Source organism: Hyla sarda, chromosome 7, assembly GCF_029499605.1.
Source record: "Hyla sarda isolate aHylSar1 chromosome 7, aHylSar1.hap1, whole genome shotgun sequence".
NCBI classification, from domain to species: Eukaryota; Metazoa; Chordata; class Amphibia; order Anura; family Hylidae; genus Hyla; species Hyla sarda.
This window is the reverse complement of record NC_079195.1, coordinates 211,161,541-211,178,707: the sequence shown is the minus strand read 5'-3', so window position 1 is coordinate 211,178,707 and position 17,167 is coordinate 211,161,541. Positions and strand designations below refer to the sequence as shown.

General features: G+C 43.7%; 1 protein-coding gene across 7 annotated transcripts in view; it reads right to left on the bottom strand.

Annotated features, from left to right (window-relative positions):
* The window catches only part of TTLL7 (tubulin tyrosine ligase like 7), a 245,761-nt gene that overhangs the window by 149,085 nt on the left and 79,509 nt on the right, over positions 1–17,167 (bottom strand). For all 7 annotated transcript variants that reach the window (XM_056532560.1, XM_056532564.1, XM_056532566.1 and 4 more), the window contains exons 8-9: positions 8,454–8,618; positions 3,809–3,967 (exon numbers count right to left, since the gene is read on the bottom strand). In XM_056532560.1, coding sequence (XP_056388535.1) covers positions 3,809–3,967; positions 8,454–8,618 — 324 coding nt within the window. The remainder of the gene's footprint in view (positions 1–3,808; positions 3,968–8,453; positions 8,619–17,167) is intronic.

Genomic DNA, 17,167 nt, shown 5'->3' with positions numbered 1-17,167 from the left:
ATGGGGGAGGCGATGTGGCAGCGGCGGCGGTGGTCTCTGGCCGGGGCGGTGTGGCGTGGTGCGGTGGTGGGAAGTGCGCCATGGTGCGGTGGAGGCGGTGCATTATCGGATTATCGGCAAGGCAATTAACGATAACGTCCAAAATCGTGAATATCGGCCGATAATATCGGCCAAACCGATAATCAGTCAATCCCTACTATATAGGCTCCAGCTGTTGGAGAACTACAACTTTCAGCATGCCCGCACAAACCTTCGGATCGAAGCTCACTCCATTACAGGCCACCATAGATGGTGTAGTCAATAGTGTTGAGCACGAATATTCGCAATGCAAATTTTTATCGCGAAAAGCGGCACTTCGCGATTTCGTGAATATTTAGAATATAGTGCTGTATTTTCAGAATGACGAATATTTTTTTTTTTTTTCACATGCGAAAATTTCGCATGGAAAAAAAAAAGTGAACGAACATAGCGAATATGCGAATTTCGCGAACATAGGATGAATAATCGTCAATATATTTGTGAAATATCGCAAATTCGAATATGGCCCCTGCCGCTCATCACTAGTAGTCAATAACGAACATATCATCTAGGCCTATGTTTCCCAACCAGTGTGCCTCCAGCTGTGGCAGAACCACAACTCCCAGCATACACAGACAGCCTTTGAATCAAAGATAACTCAATTTTTGCCCATATATCGTCCTAGATAGTCAAAAGCAAACATATCATCTAGATCAGTTTTTTTCCAAACAGGGTGTCTCCAGCTGTTGCAAAACTACAACCCCCAGCATGCCCGGACAACTTTTGGACAACTCCATAATTGCCCATTCAAACCGCTAGATGTTGTAGTCAATAGCGAACATATCATCTAGGCCAGTGTTTCCCAACCAGGGCTGTTGCAAAACTACAACTTCCAGCATGGTTGGCTGTCCGGGCATGCTGGGAGTTGTAGTTTTGCAACAGCTGGAGGCACCCTGGTTGGGAAACACTGATTTAGGTGGTTAGATGTCACTCAATCTGCACTCAGCGAACTTTATCGCAGTGCCTTGTTAAAGGAGTTACCCAGGAAAAAACTTTTTTTATATATATCAACTGGCTCCAGAAAGTTAAACAGATTTGTAAATTACTTCTATTAAAAAATCTTAATCCTTTCAGTACTTATGAGCTTCTGAAGTTTAGGTTGTTCTTTTCTGTCTAAGTAATCTCTGATGACACCTGTCTCGGGAACCGCCCAGTTAAGAAGAGGTTTGCTATGGGAATTTGCTTCTAAACTGGGCGTTTCCCGAGACACGTGTCATCGGAGATTACTTAGAAAAGAACAACCTTAACTTCAGAAGCTCATAAGTACTGAAAGGATTAAGATTTTTTTTTTATAGAAGTAATTTACAAATCTGTTTAACTTTCTGGAACCAGCTGATATATAAAAAAAAAGTTTTTTCCTGGAATACCCCTTTAAGTTGCCATGGGAGTAATAAAGGCTTCGCGTCTGCTAAGTGTAGCTGTTTTTTTTTTTTGCCATCAGCAAAATACTAACAGGCAATAAAACAATACAAAGCAATGCAATACAAAATGAGCGATCAGAATATGGCATCTAAAAATGAAAAAAATAAAATAAGAAACACAAAAAATAAAGTTTAAAGAAAAAGGTAAATAAAATACATTTTTAAGGGGTACTCCCGAGGAAAATGTTATTTATTTTTTTTTTTTAATCAACTGGTGCCAGAAAGTTAAACAGATTTGTAAATTACTTCTATTAAAAAAAAAATCTTAATCCTTCCAGTACTTTTTAGGGGCTGTACACTACAGAGGAAATGCTTTTCTTTTTGGATTTCTCTTCTGTCACGACCACAGTGCTCTCTGCTGACCTCTGCTGTCCATTTTAGAAACTGTCCAGAGCAGGAGAAAATCCCCATAGCAAACATATGCTGCTCTGAACAGTTCCTAAAATGGATAGCAGAGGTCAGCAGAGAGCACTGTGGTTGTGACAGAAGACAAATCCAAAAAGAAAAGCATTTCCTCTGTGGTATACAGCCCCTAAAAAGTACTGTAAGGATTAAGATTTTTTTTTTTTTTAATAGTAGTGATTTACAAATCTGTTTAACTTTCTGGCACCAGTTGATTAAAAAATAAAAATAAAAAAAAGTTTTCCACGGGAGTACCTATTTAATCATTAAAAAAAAAGCTAATATATTGAAACAGTGAAAAAGATTTCACATATTTGATATTGTTACATTGATAATGGTATTGACACATTTCTATTAATGGACTAAAGATTACCCCCCCAAAAAAATGCTTTTTTTATTTTATTTTTTATTTTTTTTTACAATTACTCCCACCCCTAAAAAAAAATGTGAGTATCCAAAAATGGTACCATTAAAAATGAAGTTGTGCAATAAAAAAAAAGAAAAGGAAAACATAAGTAACATTTCTTAACATTTTACTAACTTGTCTATATTGCCAAGTTATGTCTATAGTGCGTTACTTGCCTCACATGTGTGGGGTGGATCGACCCCTTTTTTGTAATTCCATGGTCCCCCAGGTTCAGTATTCCTCTGGTTTGTCTAGGATTGTTGTCTCAAGTGCAACGAGCCACGTGACAGCGAGGAATGCATTGAAAGGTGCCGGCGGCACGTACAGCTGGACTGCACACGTCATCAAGGACTGGCTTGTCAGGGAAGACAAGAAGAAGCCAAGCCCCCTGTGATCAGCAGTTGTCTCGAGCCGAACAGGATCCTGGGAAAGGCTGAAGACAACAGTCATCCACAGATCGGAGGAATACTGAACATGGGGGGACCATGGAATGACAAAAAAGGGTCCCCACACTTGTAAGGCAAGTAATGTACTTTAGACATAACATGCCATCACAGGCACGATAAATAAAAAGTTAAAGAGAACCTGTCACCAAACTAAACTTTTAATATATTGTTCCTTATGTTATTATAAGACACTTTGCTATTTACTTCTTGTTAAAATTCTCAAGCTTTATATGTTTTTAATGTGATTGAAAAAACAGCCACTAGGTGGCTCTGTTCTGTTCCCTGACGCAAGTCAAACAGTTAGTTTGGTCTCCACTTGGACTTGCAGAAGTCCAAACTCAGGAAGTGCACGTGGAGCATGGTGAAGCACAGCTCTCGCAGGCTTCAGTGACATCGCGCCAGCTGGGGAACGCCCACTTTCTCCTGCCAGGTGCTCATACAATGTGAACAAGGGAAAGGGTATGATACAGAGCTTTTTAAAGCTTGGACATTCCAGCTCGGTCCAGGTGATAGGACCTCCAAGGAAATAATTTCTGCAAGTAGGACTTTTCAGAGAGGGGCAAAACTGTTTCTGACCTGCCTCTATTGTAGGCCACCTTTCACTGGGCCACCATGTACGTTACCATTAACTTGTTCACTGCTATAAGCCACCAAGACCTGTGACCAACCACCAAAAATTAGAATTTTACTGTCATTAAATATCTTAGGGCACCCAAAAGGAAAATCAGAACCTTCCTGAATAATTATTATATATATTATTAATATTATAATTATTATAGTAATTATTCTTAGAGATAGGCATACTATTCCATACATTTTATTAAGCATTTCCAATGCAAATTGCATACTTGATTGCAAAATGATGGCAAGACCCTGCAACTTACATCACAACCAAGGGTGGACCATATATGGACAAATATACTATAAACAACTCTCGTCGGAGTACTGCATAATCCTAGTTTGTTTAAAAACTGGTCATTCTGAGCCACTTATTTTGACAAAATGTCGAGCTGGTCCAGTCTTTCTAGAACATGAATAACAATGGTTAAGCCTACCTCCAGGAGCCAGGGCTTTAGCTTTCTGTCCAGAATGATGTCAAAGCCAAGCACTTCAAAGCAAACGCTATTACTTCCAGGCTGTTGGCCGGGCCGGCACATCCGGTAGGCGTGGAGCACATGTGGTTCAGCTACTATTAGGGTTTTCACAACTAACTCCTGGTAAAGAAAAGAAAACGCCATCAGTGTTCCTATATTTCTACATCAGGAGGGTACATACCCAAAGGGGCCCTTGGAGTGATGGGTCCCATAGTGGTTGATGCTAGTGACACTGGTACTGAAATTATAAGACAGAAAGCAAAAAATAACATTAAAGGGGTACTCCGGCCCTCCCTGCTGCACCTGGCGTTCGTTTAGAGAGTCGAGTGCAGCGTCGAAGGCTTGTGACTTCACGGCCATGCCCCCACAATGCAAGTCTATGGGAGGGGCGTGGCGGCCATCACGCTTCCTCTCATAGACTTGCATTGTGGGGGCGGGGCATGATGTCCCAAGGGGGCGGAGTCGTAACATAATGATACTCCGGCCCCGGGGTCGTGAGGCTTCAGACATGGAACCTCCAGCACTGCATGCAGCTGAGACAGATGGGTGCTGCATAAGAGATTGTGGAATCCCCAGCGGCAGGACCCCCGCGACCAGACATCTTATCCCCTATCCTGTGGATAGGGGATAAGATGTCTTAGGGACGGAGTTCCCCTTAAAGGGGTACTCCAGAGAAAGGAAAAAAACTTTTCAAATCAACTGGTGCCAAAAAATAATACAGATTAGTAAATTACTTCTATATAAAAATCTTAATCCTTCCAGTACTTATCAGCTGTTGTATGCTCCACAGGAAGCTGTGTATTTCTTTCCAGTCGTACCACAGTGCTCTCTGCTGACACCTTTGTCCGTGTCAGGACCTGTCCAGAGCAGGATATGTTTGCTATGGGGATTTGTTTCTACTCTGGACAGTTCCTGAAATGGACAGAGGTGTCTGCAGAGAGCACTGTGGTCAGACTGGAAAGAACTACACAATTTCCTGTGAAGCATACAGTAGCTGATAAGTACTGGAAGGATTAAGATTTTTAAATAGAATAAATGTACAAATCTGTATAACTTTCTGGCACCAGTTAATTTGAAAACATTGTTTGCCCTCCAGAGTACCCCTTTAAGTTATGAATAGGTCACTTTTTTATGTTGCAAAACTGGAACCATCCGGCATGGGTCATCCTGATGGCCTAAGGCCGACTTTACACAGGTGTTTCATGGCGGCATATACGCCTCCATAAGTTCCAGTCTGACTACATGTCCGATTTGGGTCATCAGTATTGTGGTCAGGCCAGGACTAGCGGTCATAATATGGACTCATATACACGTCTGTAGTAGGCCCGTATGTAGCTAGCGATGTTCTGTCAAGGCATGCTGGGTGTTGTAGTATTGCAATGGTTGGACAGACACAAGTCGGTGATGACTGAACTAGAGGATAACGATATTGGAAACAGAAAGTAAATGAAACAAAGATGTTGAACTATAATGGGGGAGATTTATCAAAACCTGTCCAGAGGAAAAGTAGTGGAGTTGCCCCTAGCAACCAATTCTTTCACTTTTAACAAGGCCTCTGCAAAATGAAAGAAGCGATCTGATTGGTTGCTATGGGCAACTCAGCAACTTTTCCTCTGGACGGGTTTTGATAAATTTCCCCCAATGATTTTAGAACACCAAAAGGGTAACATGATATCCAAAAACTAATAAGACACAGAAGGGATCATCATAATCCAATAATAATTGTCAGGGTCGGCAGGCTGGAGGTGGATCCTCTGTCTCAGAGAGGGACTGGCGTGGACCGTGTCGGTGGACCGGTTCTAAGTTGCTACTGGTATTCACCAGAGCCCGCCGCAAAGCGGGATGGTCTTGCAGCGGCGGTAGCAACCAGGTCGTATCCACCGGCAACGGCTCAACCTCTCTGACTGCTGAGACAGGCGCGGTACAAGGGATTAGGCAAGAGCAAGGTCGGACGTAGCAGAAGGTCAGGGCAGGCAGCAAGGATCGTAGTCAGGGGCAACGGCAAGAGGTCTGGAACACAGGCTAGGAACACACTAGGAAACGCTTTCACTGGCACAATGGCAACAAGATCCGGCAAGGAAGTGCAGGGGAAGTGAGGTATACATAGGGAAGTGCACAGGTGAACATACTAATTAAAACCCATGCGCCAATCAGTGGCGCATCGGCCCCTTAAATAGCAAAGAGCCGGCGCGCGCGCACCCTAGGGAGCGGGGCCGCGCGTTCCGGGACAGCACAGGCGGGGAGCGAGTCTGGTAAGCGTGTCGGGATTCCCCAGTTTTGGGGAAGAAAAAGTGCGTCTTATACGGCGAAAAATAAGGTAACTATCCAGGGATAATGACATTGGGTTATAGAAGTGTTTCCCAACCAGGGTGCCTCCAGCTGTTGCATAAATACAACTCCCAGTATGCTCGGTCAGCTAAAGGCTGTCCGAGCATGCTGGGAGTTGTAGTTTTGCAACAGCTGGAGGCACCCTGGTTGGGAAACACTGTGTTATAGATAAGAACAGTGAATTCCAGTCTGTGGCCCTTAGATGTTGTAAAACTGCAACCCCCAGCATGCCCGGACAGCCAACACCTGCACACGTGCCAAGATTGCATGTGTTGCATGAGAGGGGGGCAGTAAGCTACTTCCAGACACTGCTGTCCCTTCCAGACTCCTCTGGAGGCAGCTTATCTTCAGAGGGATGGAACAGAAAAAGGGGAACTCCAGTACATAACATCTTATTTACCCACAGAATAGCGGATAAGTGTCTAATCGCAGGCGGTACGACAGCTGGGAACCCCGTGATCTCCTGCCCAGTGCCCCAGTGTGTTGTGAATGGGGCACTTAAAGGGGTAAACAATTTTCTTTAAATCAACTGGTGCCGGAAAATGTAACAGATTTGTAAATTACTTCTATTTAAAAATCTTAATCCTTCCAGCACTTATCAGCTGCTGTATGCTCCAGAGGAAGTTCTTTCCTTTTTGAATTTATTTTCTGTCTGACCACAGTGCTCTCTGCTGACACCTCTGTCCATGTCAGGAACTGTTCAGAGCAGGAGAAGTTTGCTATGGGGATTTGCTCCTACTCTGGACAGTTCCTGACATGGACAAAGGTATCAGCAGAGAGCAGTGTGGTCAGACAGAAATGAAATTCAAAAAGGAAAGAACCTCCTCTGGAGCATACAGCTGCTAATAAGTACTGGAAGGATTAAATGGGCACTGTAAGATACAAAAACTTTTGATATGTTGTAAAGCATGCAAAGCCAATAGGTTTTGCAATTAATTTCATTAGAAAATTTTCAGTATTTCATACTGAATAAGCCAGTCAAACAACTGCCCCCCCCCCTGCCTGCTTGGACACATTCTAGTCCTGCTGTGTCCATGCGTCATCACCTATGTCATGGACACACTTTCTTGATTGATAACTGTGAGCGCAGGGCTCACACCTGGAGGAAAAATCCTCCCACTGTCAGCTTGTGTCCCGCTACTGTCAGTGAGGACAAGCTGGGAGTTGTAGTTTTGCTAATGCTAGGGGAGATGTGAGCAGACAGCATACTGAGGGAGGGGGCGGAGACCTGCACAGTGAGGCCACGCCCCCTCCCTTTGAGAGGAATTCAGACTAGTGAGCTAAATTAAAAGTGTAATAAAAAAATAAATAAAGGTGCTAGACACATAAAAATTAGACGTACATGGTCAGGATTAGGTGATATTTAAAAAAAAAAAATTGTTGGATCTGACGGGTACGCTTTAAGCTTTTTAAATATAAGTAATTTATAAATCTGTTTAACTTTCTGGCAACAGTTGATTTAACAAAAATGATTTCCACCAGAGAACCCCTCTAATGACACCAGTGTATGGAAAATAATATAGGACTGGCTGGGGTGCCTAGGGCTCACCAGTAGAATTGGCTTTGGGGGCCGAACCTAAACTTACCTCTTTTACTCTTTTTGATCCTTTAGGATGCAGCAATAAAAACAAAAATTTACTATAATTTGCGCATGATTTTGTGCAAATTACCGCAAAATTCAGAGATGTCTCTTTGTGACATAGAGGCCCACCGGGTGACCCCCCTCTTACCCTGTGTGTCTGTCCCAGCCTATGTAGAAATATAAAGATAAAGGGGGGTTATGAAGGCCCTAATCAGCCTTAATTTTTGCAGTGATGATGCAATTTTTGCCGCCATATGGGTTTTTTAGTTTTACAACAGCTGGAGGTGCGCTGGTTGGAAAACACTGCCTTATCCAGTGTAAAGGAGATAGGTTATGTTTCCCAGAGTACCCCTTTAACACAAAGTTCCCTTACCAGTATTAGAGAACACAACAGATGCAAATACTTCATGTTCTATGTTATCCTTGCTAGTTCCACATCAATATTGTGCAATATATCCAGGATTAAAATATAAATAAATAAAAATAGCTGCTTTTTTCCAAAAACAGCGCTACACCTGTCCTCAGTTTGTGTGTGGTATTGCAGCTCCGTTTGATTAAAATGAATGCAGCCAAGCTGTAATACCACACATAACCTGAGGACAGGTGTGGCGCTGTTTTTGGAAGAAGACAGCAATGTTTTTGCCATCCTGGACAACTCCCTTTAATGCATTTGCTGTAATAGATCCCGGGTCTTACAGAAATGTCATTCCAAAACTTGGTCACATCGTGGTCATTGGCACGGAGAAACTCAGTGAACCACCGGATGGAGCGTTTGCTGCCTCGATCCTCCGTCTCGTCCCGCTCAAAGTTCTCGTTGTGTTTGTTGACAGAGTAGTTGGTAAGGTGCATGTACAGCTGGTTCTACAAAAGAAGGAACACAGAGTTATGACAAACTTTCAATTTTGCTTGCATAAAGATCTATACAATGCAGTAAGCCCAATAAAAGCTGTATGTAAACAGGATTTAAAGGGGTACTCTGGTGGAAAACTATTTTAAAATCAGCTGGTGCCCGAAAATTAAACAGATTTGTCAATTACTTCTATAAAAAAAAAATCTTAATTCTTCCAGTACTTATCAGCTGCTGTATGCTCCAAAAGAAGTTGTGTAGCTCTTTCCAGTCTGACCACAGTGCTCTCTGCTGACACCTCTGTCTGTGTCAGGAACTGTCCAGAGCAGAAGAGGTTTGCTATGGGGATTTGCTCCTGACAGTGACCATGGTGTAAGCAGAGAGCACCGTAGTCAGACTGGAAAGAACTACACAACTTATTCTGTAGCATACAGCAGCTGATAAGTACTGGAAGAATGAAGATTTTTTTAAATAAAAGTAATTTACAAATCTGCTTAACTTTCTGGCCCCAGTTGATTTAAAAAAAATATATAAAAATAAAAAAGTTTTTCCACTGGAGTACCCCTTGAGGACACAGGACGTAAATGTACTGGTACTTGGCGCACAGTGGAGTACAGTTACATCATGCATATGAAGCGAGAATGCATAGGCGGCAGGTCCTGGCTGCCATCATTAACCCTTTAGATGCCGTGATCAATGCTGATCACAGCACCTAAAGCACTTGCTGGGTTATGGGAAAACACATCGCATCCCCTGCAGCACATGGGAACTACCTGTAGAGAGAATATGGCAGCCAGAGGTCTCTTACCCTCCTCCATGCCGCTCTTCAGGAATCTTCTTGTACAGTCTGCCAGGCTGTACAAGCAGATTGCCAATATTACTGATCAGTGTGCCCATGCATAGCACTAAACAGTAATAGCAATCGAATGACTGCTATTAATAGCCCCCTGTGGGGGCTTAAAAACGGTAAAACAAATAGTAAAAAAAAAGAAAAATAGAAAAATAAATATATTTAGTATGTCCGTACTATTACAATATAATGTTAATGATTCCGCTCAATGAACAGTGTAAATGTAAAAAAATATATATATACAAAATTCAAAAATTGCTGATTTTAGGTCACAGCACATCTCATAAAACTGGGGTAAAAAGTGATCATAAAGTCACATACCGTATTTTTTGCTGTATAAGACGCACTTTTTCTTCCCCAAAACTGGGGCGGAAAAGTCGGTGCGTCTTATACGGCGAATACACCCCTATCGCGGCGGTCCCTGCGGGCATCAACAGCCGGGACCCGCGGCTAATACAGGACATCACCGATCGCGGTGATGCCCTGTATTAACCCTTCAGACGTGGCGATCAAAGATGACCGCCGCGTCTGAAGGGAAAGTGAACACTAACCAGCTGTTCAGTCAAGCTGTTCGGGACCGCCGCGATTTCACCGCGGCGGTCCCGAACAGCCCGACTGAATAGCCGGGTTAGTGCTTACAGGACACCGGGAGGGACCTTACCTGCCTCCTCGGTGTCTTCTCCGTTCAGGGCTCCCCTGTATGGCCGGCGCTCTCCTTCCTCGTCATCACGTCGTCGCGTACGTGCGTCGGCGTGCGTAACGACGTGATGGTGGCGACGGAGAGCGAGGATACCCGGTCGGCAGCAGAGACGTTCCGGAGCGACGGGGACACGGCGACAGCGATGGAGCGACATCCAGGGCAGCGGTGACGGGTCCGGAGCGGCGGGGACACGTGAGTATTACCTCCTATGCAGTGGTCTTCAATCTGTGGACCTCCAGATGTTGCAAAACTACAACTCCCAGCATGCCCGGACAGCCATTGGCTGTTCGGGCATGCTGGGAGTTGTAGTTTTGCAACATCTGGAGGTCCGCAGGTTGAAGACCTCTATTGGGTTCAAAATCTTTATTTTTTTAGATTTTGCACCTATAAATTGGGTGCGTCTTATACGCCGGTGCGTCCTATAGGACGAAAAATACGGTATACACAAAAGTGTATACAGATTATTTTTGTTGCGGCAGCCCGGGCAGAATGGCAACATACAAAATTTTGCCGGATTACAGCAGGGTTTCAGAATTGTTTTCAAAAAGTGGAGCGGAAGCTGTTGCAAAACTAGAAATCCCAGCATGACCGGACAGCCATTGGCTGTCTGGGCATGCTGTGAATTGTAGTTTGGCAACAGCTGGAGGCACACGGGTTAGGAGACACTAATATGGATAAGTCTGGCCGTGGCAATATCATAGTAATTCTACATCAAGATGTTCCCATCTTGTGAGCGGTAAATTTAACCTGAGCAATAATGATATGAAATAGGGATTTGTGGAGTGTATTAGCATATCCGACTGTCATCATCAATAGTGTTTTATGTGCCAGAGAAAATGTTTTCACAAATTACACCTCTCCATCTGTCCTGGCTCGGATCGTCTGCTCGGGTCTAGCTGCTCGTTGCCTGTATATCGAATGACTAGTCACAGAACGTGTTACAGTATTTATCTATACTAGGGCCTGTAAGTTCCTGCCACCACTGGCCTAACTGTAGCTATGCTCCCCGAAAAGGCCATGTATGATCAGATACATAGCTAAATGATAAAATAAAATCATGGAGATAGGTAAGTAACTGCAATACTAGGGGTAATGTGTCCCCTTAAGGAGAGCAAATCAGCTCCTACACACCTTTTCCCTTGAAAAATCAGTGTTTTACTCCCACTAGAAGTCTTGGAAACTGACTGGGAATGTATGCCGACCCAGAGATCACTCCAGAAGGGAAGAATACCCATCTGCTGCCAGCTGTTTTAAGGTTTTGCCCCTCATCAGTACAGAGCAGGGTGTTATGGCTGGCTAGTGATATGACTATAATTGTGGGACTAAAGGGGTGATGTTTCTCCTTAAGGACAGGGTCATAAAGAAGTATGGAGACTTAGCCCATTTATGCTCCACTGGGAATTCTGGGAAGGATATGCAAAGCAGCTCTCACACCACTTTTTTCCAAATGGTTTTTCGCTCCAACTAGGAGTCTTGGAAACTGACTGGGAATGTATGGCGGGTCAGAAATCTCTCCAAAAGGAAAGAAAACCCATCTGCAGACAGCTGTTTTGGTGGTAATTGCCCCTCGGCAGTACAGAGAGGAGAACTGAAGTGTAAATAGGCCTTTAAAGGAGTATTGCAGTGTTAGACACTTATCCCCTATGTGCAGGATAGAGGATAAGTGTCTGATTGCAGGGGGCCCGACCGCTGGGACCCCCTGCATTATGTCGTACGGGGACCCGGCGCGTGTCGTCGACCTCACTGAGGTCGGTGATATGCCCCCCTCCATACAGCTCTATAGGAGAGGCGAGGCTGCATGAACGCTGCTTCTCCCATAGAGATACATGGAGGGGGTATGCCGGCCACGGCATCATACTGCGGCTGACACACCTCCTGCATGGGACAGCCACGGCAGATCCAGGGCCCCTGCAGGAGATCGCAGGGGTGCCAGCATTCTGACCACCCAAGTTCAGACACTTATCCCCTATCCTGAGGATAGGGGATAAGTGTCTCACACTGCAGATCTCCATTAAGTCTCTATACATCTTCATGACACTCTCCTTAAAGGGGAACTCCACTGGAAAACATTATTATTTTAAATCAACTGGTGCCAGAAAATTAAACAGATTTGTAAATTACTTCTATTTAAAAATCTTAATCCTTCCAGTACTTATCAGCTGCAGCATGCTCCACAGGAAGTTATTTTCTGTTTGAATTTCTTTTCTGTCTGACTACAGTGCTCTCTGCTGACACCTTAGGAACTGTCCAAAGCAGCATATGTTTGCTATGGGGATTTTCTCCTGCTCTGGACAGTCCTTAAAATGGACAGAGATGTCAGCAGAGAGCACTGTGCTCAAGATGTCAGCAGAGAGCTCTGTGTTCCAAAAAGAAAACCATTTCCTCTGTAGTATTCAGCAGCTCATAAGTACTGGGAGGATTAAGATTTTTTAATAGAAGTAATTTACAAATCTGTTTAACTTTCTGGCACCAGTTGATTAAAAAAAAAAAAAAAAAGTTTTCCACGTGAGTACCCCTTTAACTTTAACCAGTTGATTTAAAAAATTTTTTTCCAGTGGTCCCACAATAATAGGCCTATCACTATTCTAGACAGCCATAACACCCTGATCTATACTGATCAGAGTCAAAACCCTGAAACAGGTATGTGCAGAGGGGTAATATTTCCTTCTGGAGCGAATCCTCGCCTGGTATACATTCCCAGTCAGATTCCAAGATTCCTGGTAGGAGTGAAACACTGACTTTACAAGGAAAAACTACTTGCCATCTCTATAGACAATGAATAGAGTGGTGGTGCACATGTCGCTTCATTTCCCGGTGAGCCTGTGTTTGAGAAAACTGATGTCCCTGCAGTAGGACCCCCTGAGATCAGACATTTATCCCTATACTATGGAAAGTGATCAGTAATATAAGTTGGAAAAGTGAAAGCTAAAAAAATTAATTCAAAACTAGCGCCCATTTTGGATCCATCTTTCCAGCGTCCACTATTCCTGCATCTCTACCGACCCCATCGGGAGCTTGGGACGATCCAAGGCAGCCGACCCTACTGTAATACCTACATGCCGAAATAGAGGTTGTGCTTTCAGCGTAACACATTCTGGTAAGCGCAATCATCCTTATGGGGGAGATTTATCAAAACCCGTCCAGTGGAGAAGTTGCTGAATTGCCCATAGCAACCAATCAGATCGCTTATTTCATGTCTGAAAAGGCCTCTGAAAAATGAAAGCAGTGATCTGATTGGTTGCTATGGGCAACTCTGCAACTACTTTTCCTCTGGACAGGTTTTGATAAATCTCCTCCTATATCTTTATATATATATATATATTAGGGCGGCACGATATGGGGAAAATGTGCGATTGCGATTTTGGGCCTAAATATTGCGATTTCGATATGCGATACAATATAATAAAAAAATTGTGAAATCCCCCCCCATTTCATGTCCAATCGCTTCCATTTCACATCTACCTACCCATTTTATGCCCACCGCTTATTTCACGTCTCCCCTTTGTCACATTCTCCCATTCTCCTCCCCATCACATTCTCCTCCCCGTCACATTCTCCTCCCCGTCACATTCTCCTCCCCCATCACGTTCTCCTCCCCCGTCACATTCTCCTCCCCCGTCACATTCTCCTCCCTGTCACATCCCCCCCTTGTCACACACACCCTAGTCACATTCCCCCCTTGTCACATTCCCCCCTTGTCACATTCTCCTCCTTGTCACACCCCCCTGTCACATTCTCCTCCCCTTGTCACATTCTCCTCCCCCTTGTCACATTCTCCTCCCGTTACATCCCCCCATTGTCACATTCTCCTCCACTGTCACACCCCCCCTTGTCACATTCTCCTCCCCTGTTACATCCCCCCTTGTCACATTCTCCTCCCCTGTCACACCCCCCCTTGTCACATTCTCCTCCCCCTTGTCACATTCTCCTCCCCCTTGTCACATTCTCCTCTTGTCACATTATCCTCCCGTTACATCCCCCCCTTGTCACATTCTCTTCCCCTGTCACATTCTCCTCCCCCTTTGTCACATTCCCCCTTGTCACATTCTCCCCCCCCCCCCCTTCCCCTCACATTCTTGTACTGCAGTAATACACTGGGTTTCCCGGGCGGATTTCTAATCTTCCACAGGACCCGGGAAACCTAGTGTATTGCTGCAGTACAAGACCCAAGACCTTCCCCCATCAGCCAATCACTGGCTTGACACGTGACACCTATGCGGCCAGTGATTGGCAGAAAAGGGAAAGGTCCTACTGCCTGTACTAAGAAGAGAGGAAACTCCGGAGCGCACGGAGACAAATCTGCAGGGACCGGGACTAGGTGAGCAGAAGTTTTTTTTTTTTTTTTTCTCCCTGCGCCCTTAGCTCAGTGTTTTTCTAGCAGGGTGCCTCCAGCTGTTGTGAAACTAATACTCCCAGCATGCCCGGACAGCCTTTGCCGGTCCGAGCATGCTAAAAGTTGTAGTTTTGCAACAACTGGAGACACCCTGTTTGGGAAACACTGACTTTTAGTATTTAAATGAGTTTTTACCTGCTCTGGGTGACCCCTGCCATGGGAGCCAGCCCGAGCAGATAATTGCATGTTTTCCTGGGGGGCCGTATCGCTATATCGCAAAAAGCAAAGATCGCGATTCGATTGCTTTTGCTATATATCGTGCTATATATATACTCTCTGATTTTTGAGCTTTATTATTTACATTTTTCAGTAACAGTATTCTACGTTGGAATACCCCTTTAAAGCGCAAGTCTTAAGTTTCAGGCCCGCATGATTTTCAGCCCCAGCACGGGAAGACACAGGCCAAGCTGGGCAGTATAGTTGCCAAGGCAACCGTACCACGCTCAGCGAAGCTGAGCGTGGTACCATTACCTTGGCAACTATACTGCCCAGCGTGGCTTGTATCTCCCCACGCTGGAGATGAAGGTCACACAGGCCTGAAATAAAAATAAGGGACTTGCGTTTTATGATTTTATGACAACATGATGGATGACCCATACTTGTATTACCTATCAGTGCTCTACTCCTTCAATCACCTGACCAATTATCATGGGGACTGCTTGGGAATAAGTGAATTGACTGGATAACTTCCTTGTACTACTCAGGATTGACGCTGGGCAACAATGGCACTCCTCACTTAAAGGTGTACTCCGGTGGAAAACATTTTTTTTTTTTTCAAAAATGTTTGAAATTTTTTATTTCAAATAAACTGGTGCAAGAAAGGTATAAAGATATGTAAATTCCTTTTATTAAAAAATCTTCATCCTTCCAGTAATTATCAGCTGCTGTATGCTCCAGAGGAAGTTGTGTAGTTCTTTCCAGTCTGACCACAGTGCTCTCTGCTGACACCTGTGTCCGTGTCAGGAACTGTCCAGAGCAGGAAAGATTTTCTATGGGGATTTGCTCCTGCTCTGGACAGTTCCTGACATGGACAGAGGTGTCAGCAGAGAGCACTGTGATTAGACTGGAAAGAAATGCACAACTTCCTCTGGAGCATACAGCAGCTGATAACTACTGGAAGGATTAAAGGGGTATTCCAGGCCAAATTTTTTTTTTATATATATCAACTGGCTCCGGAAAGTTAAACAGATTTGTAAATTACTTTGATTAAAAAATCTTAATCCTTCCAATAGTTATTAGCTTCTGAAGTTGAGTTCTTGTTTTCTGTCTAACTGCTCTCTGATGACTCACATCCCGGGAGCTGTGCAGTTCCTATGGGGATATTCTCCCATCATGCGGGATGTGACATCATCATTGAGCAGTTAGACAGAAAACTTCACAAGCTAATAACTATTGAAAGGATTAAGATTTTTTAATAGAAGTAATTTACAAATCTGTTTAACTTTCCGGAGCCAGTTGATATATAAAAAAAGTTTTTGCCTGGAATACCCTTTTAATATTTTTTAATAGAGTTAATTTACAAATCTGTTTAACTTTTCAGCACCAGTTGATATGAAAAAAATTGTTTTCCACCGGAGTACCCCTTTAACTGCGAGGATCCCACTGACATGTACAGTGGGGATCAAAAGTTTGGGCACCCCAGGTAAAAATTTGTATTATTGTGCATAAAGAAGTCAAGGAAAGATGGAAAAATCGCCAAAAGGCATCAAATTACAGATTAGACATTCTTATATGTCAACAAAAGTTACATTTTATTTCCATCATTTACACTTTCAAAATAACAGAAAACAAAAAAAATGGCGTCTGCAAAAGTTTGGGCACCCTGCAGAATTTATATATGCAAAACTGAGACCTGCCAGTGTCATGGATTGCTATCAATCATCATCGGGGAAGACCAGGTGATGTCAAATGCCCAGACTCATCTGACCTTGCCCCAACAATCAGCACCATGGGTTCTTCTAAGCAATTGTCTAGAAATCTGAAACTGAAAATAGTTGACGCTCACAAAGCTGGAGAAGGCTATAAGAAGATAGCAAAACGTTTTCAGATGTCAATATCCTCTGTACGGAATGTAATTAAGAAATGGCAGTCATCAGGAACAGTGGAAGTTAAAGCAAGATCTGGAAGACCAAAAAATATATCAGACAGAACAGCTCGCAGGATTGTGAGAAAAACAATTCAAAACCCACGTTTGACTGCACAATCCCTCCAGAAAGATCTGGCAGACACTGGAGTTGTGGTACACTATTCCACTATACAGAGATACTTGTACAAATATGGTCTTCATATAAGAGTCATCAGAAGAAAACCTCTTCTACGTCCTCACCACAAAAATCAGCGTTTGAACTTTGCAAATGAACATATAGACAAGCCTGATGCATTTTGGAAACAAGTTCTGTGGACTGATGAGGTTAAAATTGAACTTTTTGGCCGGAATGAGCAAAAAGTACGTTTGGAGAAGAAGGGTAACAGAATTTAATGAAAAGAACCTCTGTCCAACTGTTAAGCATGGGGGTGGATCAATCATGCTTTGGGGTTGTATTGCAGCCAGTGGCACAGGGAACATCTCACGAGTAGAAGGAAAAATGGATTCAATAAAATTTCAACAAATTTTGGATGC